Consider the following 19,807-nt stretch of genomic DNA (forward strand, 5'->3'; position numbering starts at 1 on the left):
ATCAGCTGTTTCAGAATTTACATGTATGTTGAATGATCCTTACTTTTTGTGTTTCTTTGTGGGAACTGACCACTGTGCAAGGACACAAAATTGGCTGTAGAGTCACTGTTTACACACGTTTAATGTGGGATGTTAGGATTTCCAAGATACACGTGAAGGCAACATTGCTATTGGTTGTTTAACATTCCAAAATGACGGACCCGACAACGTCGCCAGAGGACCACTGGAAAGTAAGTACCTGCTTCTAGTACAACACAACTTTGACTTGTGAACTTGTCCGCAGGTCCGTTGTGTGACAGCGGACACTTGACACCTGCTGCTTCGCCTCAAAGCTGAAGTCCGTGTAACGTCTCGGAGGAGCAGGCTTTGTTAGCTCGGCAGCTAGCGCTAACGCTAGCGTTAGCGGTGCTGACGTACAGCATAAGCTAGAAGTTCTTCGCGTTAGCTGTTAGCACGCTGGTTACGGTGAGTAAACAAAACGTGTTTCAGAAAGTAGACGGGCGCGCGCCTGAGCCTGTTAAAAAGTGACGCCTTGGGGCTTTAGCTAAAACTGAAATGCTGTCCGTCTAATAATATAAAGCTTGGCGATGTGACACTGGGGATTAGTTGGTTCTTAATATAGAAATGAATCAGTTTTAATAGTAATGGGAATAATCCGGATTGTTACCCAATTAATGCAGTATACTATTTACAGTATTAGTAAGTGTTTGTACAAATATATTGTTTTCAAGAACATAGACTCAGCGTATTTTGTAGGTTTTTCTCACCTTTTGTGTTTATTCGGGTTCTTATTAAAGTTTGAAGTGTTAAATGACTCTTATCAGACACTATGTAGGAAAGTGGATGTATTTTGTAAAGCACAAATGAGTGCCCTAGATCAGCCGGTGGACCTGTGATTGCAGGACTAAATGAATGCTGTGAATGGGATGAATCAGGGCAATACTCAGTGGGGGTTCACGCTGTCACGCTGCCTGTTGTCAGCACGTGTAGAGCAGCGCACACTTTACGCCTGTTCCTTCAGCTTCTCTCCTCTGTTTCCTCCCTTTTCCATCTCCTGTTGTCTGGCGATGGCGCGGCAGACGGACGGTGCTTTCAGCGACGGCGGCTTTGACCCTAGTGAGTAGTCCCTTTCCATAACTATTCCCTTTTTGTGTGTTGTTGGATAATAACACCATGTGCCAATGATTTTGTATCGCTAGTATCTAAAATTGTGTGTCCGTATTTCTGGTTTGGCCGTGTAAGACGTTGTGTTGTGTGCTGTCCTGCTCTCTAGCTTTCTTTCCTGAAAATGCCCGAAAGGGTTCTATAGTGTCCCGGGCGAACAGCATCGGCTCGACTAGTGCCTCGTCAGTTCCAAATACAGGTATCATTTGTCCAACATTTCTCAGTTTCCAGAATTTTGTCGCTCTTCATGTTGTTCAAAAGCTTGCTTTTGCTTTCTGCACTTCACACATAATGATGATTCTGGAATCTGCTTGTCTTCCTGCTACGTGTAAGAGAAACCTGTCCTGCTACTCAACACAGAACACGCTGCAAATGGTCACGTAGACACTTTAGTGGCATATAAAAGGATTACACAGAGGACTGTGTTGCATGCAGAATCGCTCTTTTATAGTTCACGTCAGCTGATTTTATGGGTGGTTGTCTGATGACAGCATGTTTTGCATCGACCAGTTTAGTGCATTACAGTAATCAATACAACTTGACTGAACCATGAATCAGCTCCTTTGTGTGCACTGTAGTAAAGTGAATTCCATTGGCAAGATTTCTGTAATGCAGGAAAGGAGCTCATCTATGACTCCAGTGCTATAAGTGTTGCTCCAAATAGTGCACGCGTCAGTGTGTCAGCTGATGTGACTGTGAGGTACATACAGCTAATCTGACCCATATATTGTTGAACAGATGATGAAGACAGTGACTACCGGCATGAGACTACGTATAAAGATCGACGTAGACAAGCGCACACGCAGGCTGAGCAGAAACGCAGGGATGCAATCAAGGTAAGGCTGTCATGAGATGTTGGCCCGTGTGAATTGGTGCACGCTGTAAGTGACTTTTGGTCCTGCTTCAGAAAGGATACGATGACCTGCAGTCAATAGTCCCAACCTGCCAGCAGCAGTCAGAATTTGCAGTGGGTGCACAGAAGATTAGCAAAGCTACTGTTCTACAGAAAAGTAAGATGCAGTGTTTTTGAATGGCTGTGAGGGTGTGTGTAATCAGGAAATCACTGATGGATGGATTGCTTTTGCTTTGTTTTTTCAGCAATTGACTACATCCATTTTCTCCATAAGGAAAAGAAAAAGCAGGAGGAGGAAGTTTCTCTGCTAAGAAAAGAAGTGATGGCACTAAAAATCATGAAAACGTGAGAGATTTATTTTTTAAATTTCCGTGTCCATTCGCTGGCACATCGCAGAATGGTTACAACCTGTGAATATGGTTCATTTGTAACCATAGTCATAAAAGTTCTGGATGTAGACCTACTCTATTAGATGGATTGAATAACAAATGCTAATCACAAAAATAAGACCCATGAATTAAAAATGCTGCAATAGCACCGTTGACCCAGCATTTAATAAAGTTGCTATCAGATCCATAAGAAACTGGAGACTTGGAGCTTTAGAAGCTGTATCTGTGTGACAAATGTGTATTCCTCTACTATATTTGTGTGTTGTACCATGTGTGTTATATTGTGGTCCTTTTTCTGTTTCTTCACAGCAACTATGAGCACATAGTGAAGGCCCACCAGAACAACCCACAGCAGGGAGACGATCAAGTGTCTGACCAGGTGAAGTTCAGCATCTTTCAGAACATCATGGACTCCCTGTTCCAGTCCTTCAGTAACTCCGTGTCAGTGAACAGCTTCCAGGAACTTTCTGCCTGTGTTTTTAGCTGGATTGAGGAACACTGCAAGCCACAGGTAACAGCTTTTACGAGACCATAAGAGCAAAACAGTGTTTTGTATTAAAAAAATAAAAACGTTTTTTTTTTTTTACCTAGACTCTGAGGGAATTTGTTGTCGGGGTCCTCCAGCAGCTCAATGGTCAGCTATATTGATCGAGTGCAGCTCTGGACTGAAGTCTGACAAATTGACTTTGGGCTTGCGCTGACCTCTCAGGGTCGATTGAAACGTTCAGCCAGCCCTGGGCCACACCACACTATTTACACTCACTTACTGGAGTTCATCCCTGGCTGCAATTGGATTACCCTCAACCCACGCTTGGACAGAGAGGATAACTTGAGCAGTTGTATGTAGAAGAGATCGCTTTGTCATCGTAAGTGTTCCTGCATCAACATCAACAATTTTATTTTGTCCAGCCTCTGTTTATATTTCTATTTATTTCTGCTATGAAATGCAGAGGAACCATACGAGCTCAGAAGTTGCATTAACTGTTAAGTCCGAAATGAGTGTTGATGGTAAATACACAAGGCAGGTAAAGAGTAGTGTGGGTGTTTATTGTTGCTCCTGTTCTGCACTACAGCAGCAGAAACTGAAGCTGCCTCTTAAAATAATGAATCAGAGCTTTCTTCAGATAGACTCTTCCCATGCATTTAATAAAAGTCCGTCCAGCTGGAGACTAGATGGACCCGACACCAAGTGTAGCTCTTTAGCCTTATTCTGAACCAAAAAGCTCTTTTGGCTTAAATGCACAAATGTTGCGTTGTCTCACTCAACTGTAGCACACAATGGACAATGCTCCATTAACATACTACTGCAGAATAACTTCTAGCTGTGCCATCACAGTGCACACTAGGATTTTCATGCTTTTCTAACAAAGGTGTAAAAACTCTACATTTAGCAACAGTGAGGTTTTTATTGAAACAGCTGTAACAGGCCAGCTGCGATGTTGAATGCTGCAGTGTAGATAAAGCTATAGATACATACAGATCTAAGATTTGTGAATCACTGTTTATATATTAAACTTTTATGTTGAGCTAAAACGCACATTATGGAGAGAGGAGGCAGAAGTTCAATTGCAGTTTTATCCGATGTCAAGTGCCTTCAAAGTCATAATTTAAGGTGATTTTCGGTCTTTGTCATTGTCTTTTGTTCATTCAAACTCTCTGGGGTGAAAATGTCACAACTGAGAACTATCGGTACTTGGAGAGGTCCTGAAAAGGGTCATGCAGCTTCACTGCCTCTCTGTGCTCTGTTTTTAGCAGTTCTGTTTCTGTAGCTACTTGTTACTACTGTACTGAGAGATGGATCTCTCATCAGTGGAAAAATAAATATTTCATAGACATATGAGATTGTTTGCGTGAAGTGCATTTGTGTGTATAATTTTGAGCACAAACAAACCTGCAGCGAATTTTATAACCCCAGTGTTAAGACAGTGGCAAAAGTTGAGTTTGGCTGTGTTTAGAGTAATTAAGCTTAGGTTTTGTTGCTATATGGAACATTTAATAAATAACAGACAGCTACATACAGTCATGTGATGAAGAATGTACATCTCATTTTCACTGTAGGCTCAGGATACAAAACATAAACCACTGCTGCCTAAAAAGTACAAATCATCCCTTACTTGTATCTGATGAGTTGAGTGTCTCAAATAGCAAAGCTATTGTGTATAAATGTACCTTTTGAATTACAAATTTGTTTAATTTCAACCTTTTATTAAAGATGTACTTCTCGTCTCTCTTCGCGCATTGTGACTTGGGTCCTTACTTTAGCATTACTCAGTACTAAAGTAGCTGAGCCAGCATCCTTTTGTTTGTTCACGTACTTGGAACAGTCACCTTACAGTCCTCGTCAGTCTCCACGCCCACTTCATCCTGCGAGAGCGACAGCAGGTTTATTGTTACGAACACGTGCAGGTAAATTATTCACCGCTGTTCCGTTTTTTTCCACTCACAAGAAACTCCCTTTTGCTCTTGGGGTAGCCCTCCATAATGGCACCGATCATGTCTGAAGCCTGAGAAACGATTCCGTTACAGGAACAACTCCATCACCACACAGTTGAATAAAGATGTGAATGCATAATATTCTGTACAGTGATGGTTTGTTTGTTCTTTAACTGTCCAACTCAGACTTGATACTACTCAGAATTCTGGAATTTTACTTTGGTTTGTTTGAGTTGCGTATTCATTACCAGTCTCTTCCTCCTCTTCCACTCCTTTACATAGATGTTCCTCTCTTTATAAACCTGTAGATTAAAAATGTGATAATCATTAGTAACCACACATTCACTGCATTTCATGGATGGTTTCAATAACTTTAGCACGGAGCACGAATACTGTACGTCCCCCACCTTCTCTTTCTCCTCTGGTGTAACGTGATTTGCAGCCGACTTTATCTTCTCCAGACGAGTTCTGTACCCAGAACATTCTCCTTTCAGTTGCTGGATCTCGGATATCACTTCCTCTGTTGTCAGGGAACTGGTGAGTTCCTTTAGCTCTGCAATCAGAGATTTTACCACGCAAGCTCATTTGAACGAAACGGTGAACGCACGTGCTTTGCTGACTGAAACAACGGCATGCGACGAACTAGGTGCTGGAGGAGCGTCGACCTGCGTCCAGCTGTCTGCAGCTCTGTGTCAGCGCATGCGCGTCTGCGTTGAGCTCCGAGAGCTGACGGTCCATCTCCTTCAGGTCTGCATCGCTGACCTCCTTGAACTGAGCCTGTGCGGAGGGCGAGCGGTCGCTGAGTCACAACTACACACAGCTTCCATAGCGTCTCAGATGAAACCACTAACCTGGTCAGCAAAATAAATCTTCTGCTTGCCGTAGGTTTTCTCCTTTATCTTGCCCTCCAGAGCCAGCAGCTCCATGGCTTTGACCACCGCCTGGAGACACACACACAGCCGATCAAATCCCAGCAACACACAACAGCAGCCCCACAGTGTGAAGTAGCACCGACCGTTTTGCCCAAGCCATGCTGCTTCTGTAGATTACAGAAGACGTCCTGAGCGCTGTAGGGACGGTTCTTCTCATTCAGATAGGCGAGGATTAACGGGCCGCCTGTGGGACACAGCGGGGGGTCTCAGACACGAGCGAACACCGCAAACACATGGATTTACTTTGAAGAACATACGGCGGCATACACATAACACTAAAGAAGAGTAAACAGTTGCCTCGACAGCCTGTATATTAGCTTAGAGCTCGATCTTTAACATAAAAGTGTTATGATCAGAGCGCACGTATTTAGAAACAAGCTAAACTAGCCACAAGAGCTGACGTCAAGCAGCGGGATGCTAATTTACGTAGCGTACGCGCATAGTTAAAGTTAGCATAAAGTAGCTTAAAGTTTCCGTTAACTGTGACATGCGTCTAAGCAGCTGTCTAGCAAGCCGCTACCTCTCTATAAGCTGGCGTCTGACTTACAGTTATCCTTTTTACTCATTTTCGACGAGTCCACTACACATTAGCTCCAGAAACCGGATTTCGCGCGAAACGCGCGTCACAGGAAAGATCGTATATACGAACAGGAGCCTCACGCGGATATAAGCTTCTCTTCCGGTCTACGCCGGTAGAATATTTTTGGTCTTAAGACTTTGTGCTGTTCAGTCCACAGTTAAATGTACAATAGGAATACTGCAAATTTTAGTATTTTGTTTCTATTCTAAAATCACCAATAAGTAAATAACACCAGAAAAAACTTAATTGAATTTTTTTTTTAATTTTATACGATTCACACATCAAAACATATCAAAACCAAGTTCCAGAAAAGAAAATACACTACTTTGCACATGACGTCATCAAACTGAGGAGCCGACTGAATGGAAACGCAATTTTAAAGCAGGTCAGCTCAAATCTACCTGCTCACGTGTCTCCTCCAGCCTCAAAGTCAAAGCAAACTTTTCAACCTCCATTCGTTGTTCTACGGTGCCAATCCTTTGCAGATTTGGATTTTCATGTCAAAATAATCCAATGAAACAAAGCAATGCGTTTCTTTCTCTATTAAAAAATAGCATTCTTCAAAGAGGATGCAAGCACGTTACTATTGATGTAAACATGTTTCCCCATTAAAATTGTACAAGATCTAAGAAATAAAGGTTTGATTACAAAACTACATGAAATGCAAAGATGATAAAAGACATTTGTTTAAACATTACTTCTGAAAAGAAAACACTCAAAGCTGAGGACTCATTCGAGGTATTAAACACGGACACAATATGTTATTGAGCTGTTTTTAAGAAAGAAATAAAATAAAGTCTTCATCTGACAGAAAATAAAATCTCACCCTGGGACACAGCAAAGTTCAAAGGTTCCCTTAGGTCAGATATTTTAAGACTAATTTTAAATTCTCAAAGTAATAAACTGAACTAAAGATATGACAGTGAAAACAAAAGGAAGCAAACAGAACGCAGCTAAAATAATTTTTAAAAACTATAATTTATCACGGCAGCAAAGAATCACTGTGTGAATCCACCACTGTTCTTTAAAATACTAATCAAGTTCTCTACACCTGAAACATAATAGTGTAACAGAATAAACCCACACGTTACCTGAAAGGACAGAGACAGAAAAAAAACAAGGGTTGATTTGTCTATTTCAAAACGTGTACTGCTGCTATTCTATTGTGACATTATCAAAGCAACGTGGCTCAGCTCAACCAACAGGAATGTCATATTTGGTCCTATGTTAAATAGCCCTGTATGTCTGGACCTCCTTGTATAAAAGATTGCATGGATACTGTTACCTATCGTTAGTAAAAATGATGCTTGTAACTCATGGTTGCATACAATTACAAGTATGCAACGAGGCTCAACGATGCTGGTTTATTTACTGTCTGTATGGGTTTATAGGTTTTTGTTGCATTTCCTATTGCTCAGCCTACAAAATATATGCTCAGAGTTGACAGGTAAAGGGAAAAGGAAAGACAGAAAATAGAATACTTCACAGTGTTAAACTGATGCCAATCAGAACTGCTGAAACACAGCACACATTCACCAATAAAGTAGCAGTGGTGCACGCAGACGCACACATACACACACACCTCACTGTGGTTTACCCAGCAGGCTAGACAGAAAGGTAGACCCCTGGCTTTCTCCCCTCCTCACAGCCCCTCCTCCACCAATAGGATCCATCTGGTTCAGTTCAGACTGATCCAGCATTTCAAAGTCCTCCCCATCCAAGTCTGTGTCCAGTTCAGAGCTGGACTGTTTGCGGTAGCTTCTGTGGGCTCCAGCTTTGGGAGGCCCCTCTCTGCGCTGAGCAGCAGGCGGCCGGGGTTGCAGCGCCCCGACCAACGCTGCCTGGATCATGTTGCTGGCGATGACTCCAGCCAAGTCTCCAGTGAAATCAGAGGCGGGTGGGAGGCCGCTGAGAGACAGTTCTGCATCGAGATCCTCCTGGTCTGAGTCCAAATGAGCATCCACATCCAGAACTGAAGCCCGGTGACTAGAAAGCCCAGATGGACCTAGACTAGGTAGTCCGATGCTTGTGTCGTCATCGTCATCCATCAGAGTGGCATCAGGGTTTATTGAGGGAAAGTCCTGGAGGTCTTGAGCAAAGGACTCCTCAGGGTCACTGTGCCTGTCAAGGTCTGACCGAAGCAGACAGAAGAAGCCAGTGTCAGACACAAGAAGACAGAAAAATCAAGGCAATCACCAACTCTTAGTATCTGCACACTCACCCTCAGAGCCTTCTGTGAGTGGGGTTTGGCCACGGGACAGATTGAAGGTTCCATTTTCAGTATAGGACACCTCGGCATCAGAGTGTTCAGAGTCGGTCAGTGCAAGTTCCTTAGCAACAACAGCGTCATCAAACTAGGAGACAGCAGAATGAAAAGGTTAAATATGCTTCGGTTCTTTTCAAGAATCTAGTCCAAGTCACTGCTTTCACTTAAAATGTTGTCTTCCACTTTATTTTTGTTCTCCAAACATCTAGAGCCTTCACACACACATTCTTAAGGTCACAAGTTTAATGTTTTTAACAGGAAGTGGCTTCAAATGTTCTGTTATGTGATAAGGTACCAGCATACGTGGTGTTAAATCTGTAAATGTATTCATTGTATATTTTTCACATCACATCAGCCTGTTAATAAAAGGAACACAGACATTAGCTGTCACAGTCGAGTTAACAGTCAGTGGAAAACATGTCTCTACAGACATTTAGAAATGTTCACAGATTCAAAGAAAGCTGTCGTAAACCACCTATATTGACAAAAATACTTTTTGTAAATTGTATGAAGATCTAAAACCCGCGCATGAATGTTGACAGAATAAGTGAGAGCTAAGTTAAAATATGGAAAGATGCTGGAGATTACACAGACTTACTGTCGGGCAGAAAGCAGCCAGCTCCTCCTCACTGTCACTGGCTTCACCTGAAGCTGGACCTCGGATCGACCTCCTCAGAACTGCAGAAAAGACAATCAGCAAACAAAAAAGAAAAATGACCAACCGAGCAGAATGACACCAACTGCACAGGAACATGCTAATTGTTTCCAAATTGGACGTAAAACTTACACTGGTTATCAATGGGCTTCGACATCATGTATCCATGAATGCTGAAGTCCAGCCACTGCAGGGCTGGCTCCAGCTTCACACACACGTGCTGAAAAACCCTGTGATGAGCTGCCAGAGGAGCCAGGAGGGAAGCCAAGACTAGACGACAAAAGGAACAAAATACTAAATCATCTGAAGAGGAAATAGTGATGTGGCATTAAAGGGGAAGCCTTGTTAATTTTATCTAGACATCCCATATGCTGGTTTAGCATCAGCAGAGCTACAGACAGGAAGGCACGGAGAGCAGCAGGGGTTTGACGTGTAAACTACAAGCTGCTGCTTGATTTAGATGTCAGACAAAGGCCCTTGGCAGGTCTTAGCTTCCCAGATCTCCAGCAAACACTGGTTGGAGGTCAGGAGATTAGCCTGGTCTTAGCATGGCCGCCTTAGCTTTCTGCCTGGCTGTCTTCCCCTACTCCACTACTGGCTTGTGTGTCTAAGCCTGGCTTTAATCACCTCACAGTCCAGGGCCTGGTGCCGGAGTCTCACAGATCTAGTTTCACCGTCCATGCATTTTTAATAGGACAGGTCAGACTGAGCTTTTTTTACTAACTTGGCCCCATGGGGTGGATGATTCTGTAGCTGCCTGCGCTGATCTAACTCACCAGCAAAGTAGGAGAGAGCCACTCCAGGAATGTATTGCCCAACCATGGCCAAAAAAGCAAACACTCCGCAGGTAAAGATGCAAAACTGACAGGAGAAAGAAAAGAGAGACAACCTATAGTATATGCTTGACTACAGTCAGTGCTTACTAGGGAATATGGAGAGTTTACTAATTTGCAGAGTCACATAATAACAGACTAGAACCACAGAAAAACCTTGAACATCATTTAGGAAGTGGTCACCTTGCCAGGGTAGGCTCGTTTGTACTGAATCACGCTGGATGTGAGAACTGCTCCACTGACCCAGGCCTCAGCTAAGTGGTGGCACAGCTCTGGTACGCTGAGGATGCCAGGCTGCACCAGGCCCCAACTACACAAACAAACAATATTACATGAACATTTTATCTGCCTTCCTAGTACACATTTAATACTGTGACAATGCTGGCTGCTGATTACAGTAAGCAAGTGTTTCACCAACCTCTCGTTTTCTGATTCATCCAAGTTTCTCACTGGAGAGAGAGAATATCACATTAAATAAAACATTTCATTTTGTTTTTACACAAGCTACATAAGTTTAAACCTGGTGTGCTTTATATATAGTTTTATACACTGCATTTTTCCCTCAGCTTGTCTGTCAACTGTGCAAGAATTTGCACAGTGGGTATGTAACAACTTTAGGAAGAGAAACTGTTCCAGGTGCAAAGCAAATTCGGAGAGCGAAACTGCTGACTGAGGGTGCATCTGCTCTGAAGTACTGCATTAAACCACAGAAAATAGGGGGAGTAACCTAAAGGTAGAGACAACCAAAAGGAACCCAAGACACCACAGACTGAAAGAAATGGAAAGCAAAACAGAACATCTCAGAGACCCACAGGAGCAACTTGCCGCACCTCTAATCTCTGGCCAGATCTTGTTCCTCCATGTGTCAATGCAGACCACCACAGCAAGACCAGAAGCCAGCAGGAACAGCAGGTGCAGCGAGGTCAGGGCGAGGAACCTTAACACATGAACCCATAAGTTACGCTGACTGCACAGAAGATCTTTGAGGCCACGCTCTCTTCTGCCTAAACAGTGGTCAGCTTTGTAATGGGGGAGGTCATAAAAAGCAAAGTGAACAAACATGACATACACTGTCAAACTCACACAAGTCCAAAGTTACTATATGTAAATAATTTGCAGTATTCTGCATTTATATAATTTTACTACTGACCTCCAATGCGATTGCTCATGCAAAACTACAAAGGAAATATACTTAATGGTGTCGATCTGCTTTAGAATCACGAGGCTTTGTTGACCACAATAATGTTCTAGGCTTCTGATAATTAGCAGTTTTAGATTAAGCTTACAAAAGAATTTGTTGGCAGAACAACAACTTTTAATATTTGGGGTATCAGTGCAATTAGTGTGTAGGTTTACAGTGTTTACACTGTGGTGGATTCTATCATTTGGTGCTTTAACTGGATGATTAATGTTGCCCATACTGTCATCCTATTTCCATGTGAGTTTCCATTATTCGTCAGGTCAGGTTATAACTATGGGTTATAAATGTGCAAGGCTTCACCGTGGAGTGTGTGCTGAAGCAAAAGTAAATGGAAGACCAACATCCTGACATGCCCAGTGGCCTGATCAAATAATGGCTCCACGCCTGAGCTCCACAAACAGGCTTGGCAGCCCAGATTTATTGTTCCTTGTCTTAGGTCAGTGATTCTAACATACAAAAAATATTAAGGTCACCCAATTCAGCCCAAAACTGTTAGAGTTACACTCTATTGCCATAATCCTCTTAAATTGAACAAAGAATTTCTCAAGTGCATTAAATTTAGGGTTAATTTTATAATAGGTTTATTTAAATATTAATTATTAGAAGTGAGACCTCTACCTCCCTACTAATAACTCATATTGTCATTACCTAAACATTTTATTTATTTTTTCAGTGATATACTCAATAAAATTTTGAGTTGTTTTCAGATGGCAGTGGGTAAACATTTGAACCTGGAACTTTGATTTACTGTTTTATATTGTGGCATTGCCCAATTTTTGGAATCCAAACTTTCTGATAAGCTAATGGTTAATATGAACACTAGAAATAAAGTAATTAATATTAATAGACTGCCATTCAAAGACATGTGTTACACAATTTATATTTAAAGCTATGACTAGTGCTACCTGGTGTAGAACTGACAGGTCCTAACGACAGACAGGAAAGTTGACCACCACTGTCTACTTACTTTAACATGATCTGATACTCACCAGAACACAACGTTGACCACGATATAAAGAAGCACACACTGAAAGGGTCTCTCCCACACCAGGACGGACTGCAGGTAGGTGAGGACGGGCTCGTAGGGCCCTAACGTGGACTGGAGAGCGGCTTTGACAGCTCGCACCTGACGGTCCCTCTCGCTGGAGCATGGTCGGCTTCGCAGGCAGACGCTGGATCCCTCCTCGGCTGAAAAGCCCTCCCTGGGTGCCTCTTCATTTGCTCCGTTGAGCGCCATCTTAGCGTCTAGCGTGGATAAAGCGAGCCTGTAACATACGCCAAAGACTTAAATGGAAACAGGTAAAGCGCGTGAAGAGCGGCTCTACTCACAACATCTAGACTTAGCACACATAGCACATGCTATGCTAAGAGATTTAATCTAACAGCAAAGGACAACTAGTGAATCATCGTTTTAGCCTCTAATAATGAACACGTGAGTGTGCTACAAGCAAACACTTTGTTATAGGGATCGCGAAAATGTTTTAAAATTACCTGACACCTACTATTTTGTCATCATTGCAAAAATGTTGCTCTCCGCGGAATCGACAATATGGCGTAACCTGTTTTCCGAGAGCTCAGCCGTCCAATCAGAGGACGCACGCACGCCTGCGTCATGCTGCATTTACGTTCGATGGGTATAACCGGCATTGTTTACGTCGATGAGCCCTAGTTTCTAAACACAATTGAATAATTTCCGTTTCAACTTACTAATATTTTACTAGGGGCATCTTGGAGTGAATATATTTCGGTTATAATATTAAATATTATAATATTAGTAAAAATTAATACATGTCAGGGTATTTAGTAGCGATTTACACCAATCTTTAAAATGACTGTTACAATCATTAACAAGTGATTGTAACTAAGATTGCTTATAAACAGAAAAGCAGATATTATTATTGTTTTATTCAAACGACAAAACGTCTTTTTTGTATAAATTAGATGATGATTTGATGAGATGCAATTGCTACATAACTAATGTAATGTTGAAAAGCAATGGTATTTTGTGAATGAAACAATATTGTACATTGAATCTCAAAATCATAATTGAATAACAATTATGATACAATCACAGTATTTTTACATGCAGTGTTTTTCCTCTCCGATACGGCAGGTGGCGGTATGAACACTTAATGAGGGCGCCGCTTTAGGCAGAGGAAGACGTCCCGTTCGGAGCGTCACCAAGCGGGAAGGAGCGGGCAGCTGCTGGTGGAGCGGGCAGAGAAGGGTCTGCTTTCTTGTTATTTAGCTGGCGAACAGCTAGCAGGTCGGCTAAATAAGAAGACGTTGAAGAGTGAACATGCCGCGGGAAATTATAACACTTCAACTGGGCCAATGTGGAAATCAAAGTATGAACGCGTTATTAATATTAATATTGAGCATGGCATATTTTTTTTATCCAGTGTCCAGCAGTAAAGTTAGCTAGCTAGAATGCTAACACAAAGCTACATAGGTTTACAATATAAAAGCATTGACAGCGCCAGTGTAAGTTGACCCGTAGCCAGCTTGTAATTGATAGGCTGATACGCAGTGAATGTTAGCTAACGGTTATAGCACCGTAGGCTAATGGTGCAGGATGTAGAGTCCAGTTATGCTAACACGTTGTACATATTGTTTGTGTGTAAGCCGCTCATAAACATCTTAATGATGTGTCTGAACGTAGACGTTGTGTTTTCTAGTCGGTTTTGAGTTTTGGAAGCAGCTGTGTGCAGAGCATGGCATCAGCCCGGAGGGGATTGTTGAGGAGTTTGCGACAGAAGGGACAGACAGGAAGGACGTGTTCTTCTATCAGGTAAGTGACACACACACACATTCATAAAAAGCGTATCTTTGTGTACACGCATTGTGTTGATGCTAGTGTGCAGCAGCGGCGCTTCATCGTTACTGACGGTAGATGGCGCGCTTGCAGCAAAAGCTGCCTATATACTGTACAGTGTAAGCAATTAGCACTGAGGTTGTTTGTAACAATCTACAGGCTGATGATGAGCACTACATCCCCCGTGCTGTGCTTCTCGACTTGGAGCCGAGGGTGATCCACTCCATCCTCAACTCTCCCTATGCAAACCTGTACAACCCGGAGAACATCTACTTGTCCGAGCACGGTGGAGGTGCTGGAAACAACTGGGCGAGTGGATATTCACAGGTGATCACTTTAAAATGAGCCATTTCTCTATTTCACTTGGTGCATCTTGTAAAGGTGAACAGACAAAATTAGATTGATCTAAATTATTTTCCTACAGGGCAAAAAAATCCAAGAAGACATCTTTGACATTATTGATCGAGAAGCAGATGGCAGTGACAGTTTGGAGGCAAGTGAATGTCCGTAGATTATGGGACTATTGGCACTAAGTTTTATAATTTTTTTTGTAGAGTTCTAATGTTTTTCTTTTTGCTGATGCACTTAACCTAAAGAGCAAATTGCAACTTTCTTTCCTGGAAGCAAATATCCAGGAAAGTGTTCTTAATACAATAAGTTTATTGAATGAGTGACCTAATGAGACGAAAAGGTCCTGGGAACAGACATGTCATTTTGTATCATGTTGTGGTTATGTCACATTTATGTGTGGTTGCTTATTATTTTCCTGTGGCGATTTTAAATCACTAGTTATTTTGAAAGCCAAAACCATTTAAAATTTCTTGTCATTTTGCATTACATTGTAGTTATTTTAGTTCTGTTTGTGGTAATTCTGAATCTCTGTAGTTGCTTTGTGCTCTCTTGCTCAGTTCCTTTTTTAATAACTAGCTGTAACCTAGGTGGTCTCTTGACCCTTTCCTGTCCATAGACCAGGGCAAATTTTTACGTTCAAATGGGTCTTGTGGTAAAACGCCTTTACAGTAGAACTCAGTGACTTGGCATGTTTAAATAGTGCCAGTGTCTGTCATCTCAAAACCAGCTAAGCCTCACTATTATTCTTAGCTTCTTTTTTTGGTGAACTTTCTTCAACCTTCAGCCTTCCCATAAAATAACACTCGCATTTCCCCTCTGAGGACTGCAATTTCTGTAACTCATTCACATTATGACCCCACGTTATTATTATTTAGTATGCACTCACATGTCCATTGGATAGGAAGGTGGGCTGAGCTGCAGTGTGTGTGTGTGTGTGTGTGTGTGTGTGTGTGTGTGTGTGTGTGTGTGTGTGTGTGTGTGTGTGTGTGTGTGTGTGTGTGTGTGTGTGTGTGTGTGTGTGTGTGTGTGTGTGTGTGTGTGTGTGTGTGTGTGTGTGTGTGTGTGTGTGTGTGTGTGTGTGTGTGTGTGTGTGTGTGTGTGTGTGTGTGTGTGTGTGTGTGGCGTGTAGAACGTCTGGTGATAATAGCCGGGCGAGTGTTGAAGGCAGGTATTACAGGGCTGTCTTAAGGGGTGAGGGAGCCCATTTGTGAGGTGGGGCTGCACTCTCATTTTATATAACTGCTGGGGGAAGAGAGGCATTTGCTCACCCACACACATTCAGCTTTCTGCTGAGTTTACTGCAAACCACTCACACGTGGCAAATGCTGGAGCTGTAAAGTTCAATTAAAATTAATGAATTAAATTTGTTTCTACAGGGATTTGTCCTGTGTCATTCCATTGCTGGGGGAACTGGTTCAGGGCTGGGATCCTATTTACTGGAGAAACTTAATGACAGGTCAAAAAATACACATGAAAGTAATTTTTTTGAAGAGTTTGATGACTTTTTGTGATCTAGTTCTGTATGTAGACATTCTGTATATTTCTGATCCAGGTATCCAAAGAAGCTTGTGCAGACCTACTCTGTTTTCCCAAATCAAGATGAGATGAGTGACGTGGTTGTTCAGCCGTACAACTCGCTGCTCACGCTGAAGCGACTCACCCAGAATGCAGATTGTGTGGTGAGCAGTGGCACTCTTGATTGGCTGTTGATTAATCACATCACTCTTTCGTTGCCTTGGCTCTGGACATCCTCAAATGTTTTACCTGATCCTTATTTGTGCCACTCAACATTACTCAAGTTGAAATACAGCACAGTAACCAAACTCTTCCATTTTAAATGTGCTGAGACAGAAATTATTTAAAAAAAAAAACTAGCTTTCTTTTGTTTTTGTATAAGGATGCCACATCTTGCACTCAAAAACACTAAACCTGGACCTTTGCTGAGCCGTTCCCACCAACAACTGACACGACTGAATCATGTCATTTGAAAGCAAACACTTAAACTTTAAATATTTGCTTTCCACTGACACAACTCAACCATTTCATTTGTTTTTGAGCATGGCAGTGAAATCAGAATGCATCAAAGCTTGGGTCTAAGAACTCTAAGATGCCAAAAGGTCTTATCACATAAAATTCTGACTGATGGTCAGTCTTGGTTTAATAAATAAAATCAGAAAATGGTGAATTAGTTTTGCCATGTGATATTATATGACACATGTGTATGTATTAGTTTCTAGTTTGACATTTAAGATTTTACAACACTCGTACAGAAGATTAACCAATTAGCAAGCTGCAGCACTAGCATTCACAGATTACAACTTGCTTCATTTATTAAGTCGGTGATTATATTAGCCAGAGATGCTCTGACAGTCTAATGGGGTTTCCTCTCTAATACCTACTTCCTGCAGGGTCTTTTATAATGTCCTCATGTTTATTAAATTAGCTGGAGAGCTAATAAAATTTGCCCAAGAATAGGTCTCTGTTGTAACTGTTGAGTGAGTCTAACAGCAGCACACTTGGTTGCTTCTTAAGAGGTTCCTCAACTGCGTCATTTCTTCAATACCCTCTCAGTCTCTCTCTAACTATCGACTTTCAGCTTGATTTTATAGAGTGAGTGTCCTATTTTCATTTATCTAATTACTGCCCTGTGTCTGTCTTTGGTCATAAGGTGGTGTTGGATAACACAGCTTTAAATCGCATTGCCACGGACCGGCTGCATATCCAGAACCCCTCGTTTTCACAGATCAATCAGCTGGTGAGTGTCGGACCTTACTAGTGTTTACCTTCAGTGTGCTGCCTACCCAACTGCAACAGGGTATACGCACTGTACCAGACACAGAGCTCACTGGCTAAATTTTTAAAAGGCTCATCAACTAGTTTGGCGAGTCAGTTTCATGTTAGACTGGATTTCAGCTTTCTCAGTAATAAGCCACACATGACTGCACTTTCCAAACAGTATGTCAACTTGCTCAACAGGAGCCACACACTTATTTTAGGGCTGGGTAATTTAGGCAGCTGAAGATTTTTCCCAAGCTTTTGCTTTATTAATTAACCAAGATTCATTTATGTTTTGGCATGTAGATCAAGATGTGATCTAAAGTTTTTAAAGCTGATGATAGCTGTCTGACTAGTTGGAGCTACAACAACAAAGTAAAATCTGTCCAGAAACAGTTCCTTGTAATACCATAATCCTCCTGATCAGGTTTGTGTCTATCTCGATCTGCATACTCAGGTTTCCACCATCATGTCTGCAAGCACCACCACCCTACGCTACCCAGGCTACATGAACAACGATCTTATTGGCCTGATTGCATCTCTCATCCCCACACCCCGCCTCCACTTCCTCATGACTGGATACACACCACTCACTACTGACCAGTCCGTAAGTTTGTTCATTCAGTGATAGAAAGTAAGAGCAACACAATAAAATGAAAATACGAAATGCCTACAAAATGTTGGAATGTGCTTCAGGTTGCCAGCGTACGAAAAACCACAGTCCTGGACGTGATGAGGAGGCTTCTACAACCCAAAAATGTGATGGTGTCCACAGGAAGAGAGCGACAGCCGAGCCACTGCTATATCGCCATCCTTAACATTATCCAGGGCGAGGTTGACCCCACACAGGTAGAAACAGGAGTCTGTCAGTCTTGATTAATGTTACGGGTTTTGAAGAGTATTTCATTTTAGTTCAACCAATTTGACTGCAGGTGCATAAAAGCCTCCAGAGGATCAGGGAACGTAAACTTGCCAGTTTCATTCCCTGGGGTCCTGCTAGCATCCAGGTAGCTTTGTCAAGGAAGTCCCCATATCTGCCCTCAGCCCACAGAGTCAGTGGTCTGATGATGGCCAACCACACAAGTATCTCCTCTGTAAGTGTTCAACTTAAGAATGACATTCTCCTCCAGTGTCTGTTTATACAGCAGAAACCTCTCTGTTGAATCAGCATTGCTTTGTTCTAAAACTGAAGCTGAAGGGGAAATTCACACAAATCTGGTTTTGCATTTTCATCCCGTCTAAATATTTTCTAAACATACTGAATTTTCTTTGGTTTAAATGAAGTTTACACAATACAGTAACCTAAATCAAACGTTTTTACTCATTGGGTTATGTCTTAAGTTTAAGCAAAGGGAAATTGCAGTCTTTCAAGGAGATTCTAGGGAAAACCTATATTTCATTAATTTTCATTTTCATGTGATGTGGAAGCTTAAAATAAAAGTGTACAAACTATAGTGTTTAATACAAAATATAGTGTCCAAAGAACAACCTTGAAGTTACCCCTTCCTCCCAGGCCTTTCATTGTGATGTCTTTCTAATGCAATCCCACAGCTGTTTGAGCGGACTTGCCGGCAGTACGACAAGCTACGCAAGCGCGAGGCCTTCCTGGAGCAGTTCCGCAAGGAGGACATTTTCAAGGACAACTTTGATGAGCTGGACAACTCCCGCGAAGTCGTCCAGCAGCTGATAGATGAATACAGCGCAGCTACGCGGCCAGACTACATTTCCTGGGGCACGCAAGAACAGTAAACGGACCTTTTTGTTTTGCACCTCAGTCCCAACAGCACACATGCCTAGCTAGTTAACTGTAACTCAATTCTTGTTCCTTTACTCCCACACACATAAGCCTCTCCTTAATAGACTAATAGACTTATACCGTGTTTCTGTTAGACACTGTTGTACTATACCAAAAAATATAAGTCAACTGGAAAAGTCACAAAGCCAGTTTATATAATAAAACAATCCTTAACTTAATAGTTATTATTAAAGATGGAGTACTTAACTTTGTAACGTTGCTCAAAATAATCTGAAACTTTCTACAGTGTCACCGTTTCGTTCCAATTTTATAAAATACTTTGTGTCCTCAGTTTGAGGTGAAATCTTGCTTATGGCCTTGAATAATGGATAATGAGTCAAACTGTCTGAATGCATTGCATGATAAAAGTAGGTTTTTCTATTTCACATTTCTGGCACAGTGCGTGTACCGTCTGCTGCTGACACATGGCTCATTATATATCGCTGTATGAGACAAACGAGACTGTCAAGTTGAAGTTGGCTCCAGGCCAAAGAAGTGGTGGTAAACATACCTTCTATTTAAATTGATCTTTTACCAGCACTTGACATCTGTAATAAGACGCTGCACAGATGAAGAGGGCTGGATCTCATTCTAACACATCTCTGTGCCTGTAAATATACCTTTGTTGGCTGGTCTGTACTGTCTTTTCTCATTGGACCTGTTTAAAATGATGAATAATAAACACATTGCTTTTTTTTTCTTTTGTTTAATATCAGGATGTTTGGGGGTATTTTGCAGCACCTTCTGAACCAGCTACTGTTTTTA

The 19,807-nt window shown here is 41.9% G+C and overlaps 4 protein-coding genes across 4 annotated transcripts; 2 read left to right on the forward strand and 2 right to left on the reverse strand.

The window, feature by feature from the left end:
• Positions 1–51: 51 nt before the first annotated feature.
• On the forward strand, positions 52–4,770 carry mlx (MAX dimerization protein MLX). The gene is made up of 8 exons (XM_029158064.3): positions 52–230; positions 1,080–1,116; positions 1,274–1,363; positions 1,903–2,000; positions 2,072–2,174; positions 2,263–2,362; positions 2,716–2,917; positions 2,998–4,770. The coding sequence occupies exons 1-8, from the start codon at positions 192–194 to the stop codon at positions 3,052–3,054; spliced, it is 726 nt and encodes a 241-aa protein (XP_029013897.1). The 5' UTR covers positions 52–191; the 3' UTR covers positions 3,055–4,770.
• psmc3ip (PSMC3 interacting protein) lies at positions 4,591–6,471 on the reverse strand. The gene is made up of 8 exons (XM_029158066.2): positions 6,319–6,471; positions 5,855–5,955; positions 5,691–5,780; positions 5,505–5,616; positions 5,247–5,392; positions 5,088–5,141; positions 4,851–4,910; positions 4,591–4,770 (listed from the first exon to the last, which is right to left on the reverse strand). Exons 1-8 carry the CDS (start codon positions 6,335–6,337, stop codon positions 4,714–4,716), a joined length of 639 nt encoding a protein of 212 aa, XP_029013899.1. The 5' UTR covers positions 6,338–6,471; the 3' UTR covers positions 4,591–4,713.
• A 122-nt stretch (positions 6,472–6,593) lies between these two features.
• Positions 6,594–12,745, reverse strand: retreg3 (reticulophagy regulator family member 3). Its single transcript, XM_029158056.3, has 10 exons — positions 12,636–12,745; positions 12,296–12,551; positions 10,936–11,042; positions 10,524–10,554; positions 10,289–10,415; positions 10,049–10,133; positions 9,405–9,542; positions 9,216–9,295; positions 8,573–8,705; positions 6,594–8,482 (listed from the first exon to the last, which is right to left on the reverse strand). The coding sequence occupies exons 1-10, from the start codon at positions 12,655–12,657 to the stop codon at positions 7,935–7,937; spliced, it is 1,527 nt and encodes a 508-aa protein (XP_029013889.2). The 5' UTR covers positions 12,658–12,745; the 3' UTR covers positions 6,594–7,934.
• Positions 12,466–19,737, forward strand: tubg1 (tubulin, gamma 1). The gene is made up of 12 exons (XM_029158062.3): positions 12,466–12,605; positions 13,420–13,654; positions 13,985–14,097; positions 14,281–14,448; positions 14,546–14,614; positions 15,849–15,928; positions 16,025–16,151; positions 17,141–17,227; positions 17,705–17,854; positions 17,944–18,096; positions 18,180–18,341; positions 18,799–19,737. The coding sequence occupies exons 2-12, from the start codon at positions 13,606–13,608 to the stop codon at positions 18,994–18,996; spliced, it is 1,356 nt and encodes a 451-aa protein (XP_029013895.1). The 5' UTR covers positions 12,466–12,605; positions 13,420–13,605; the 3' UTR covers positions 18,997–19,737.
• The last annotated feature ends 70 nt before the right edge of the window (positions 19,738–19,807 follow it).

This window comes from Betta splendens, chromosome 8 (assembly GCF_900634795.4).
Source record: "Betta splendens chromosome 8, fBetSpl5.4, whole genome shotgun sequence".
NCBI lineage: Eukaryota > Metazoa > Chordata > Actinopteri > Anabantiformes > Osphronemidae > Betta > Betta splendens.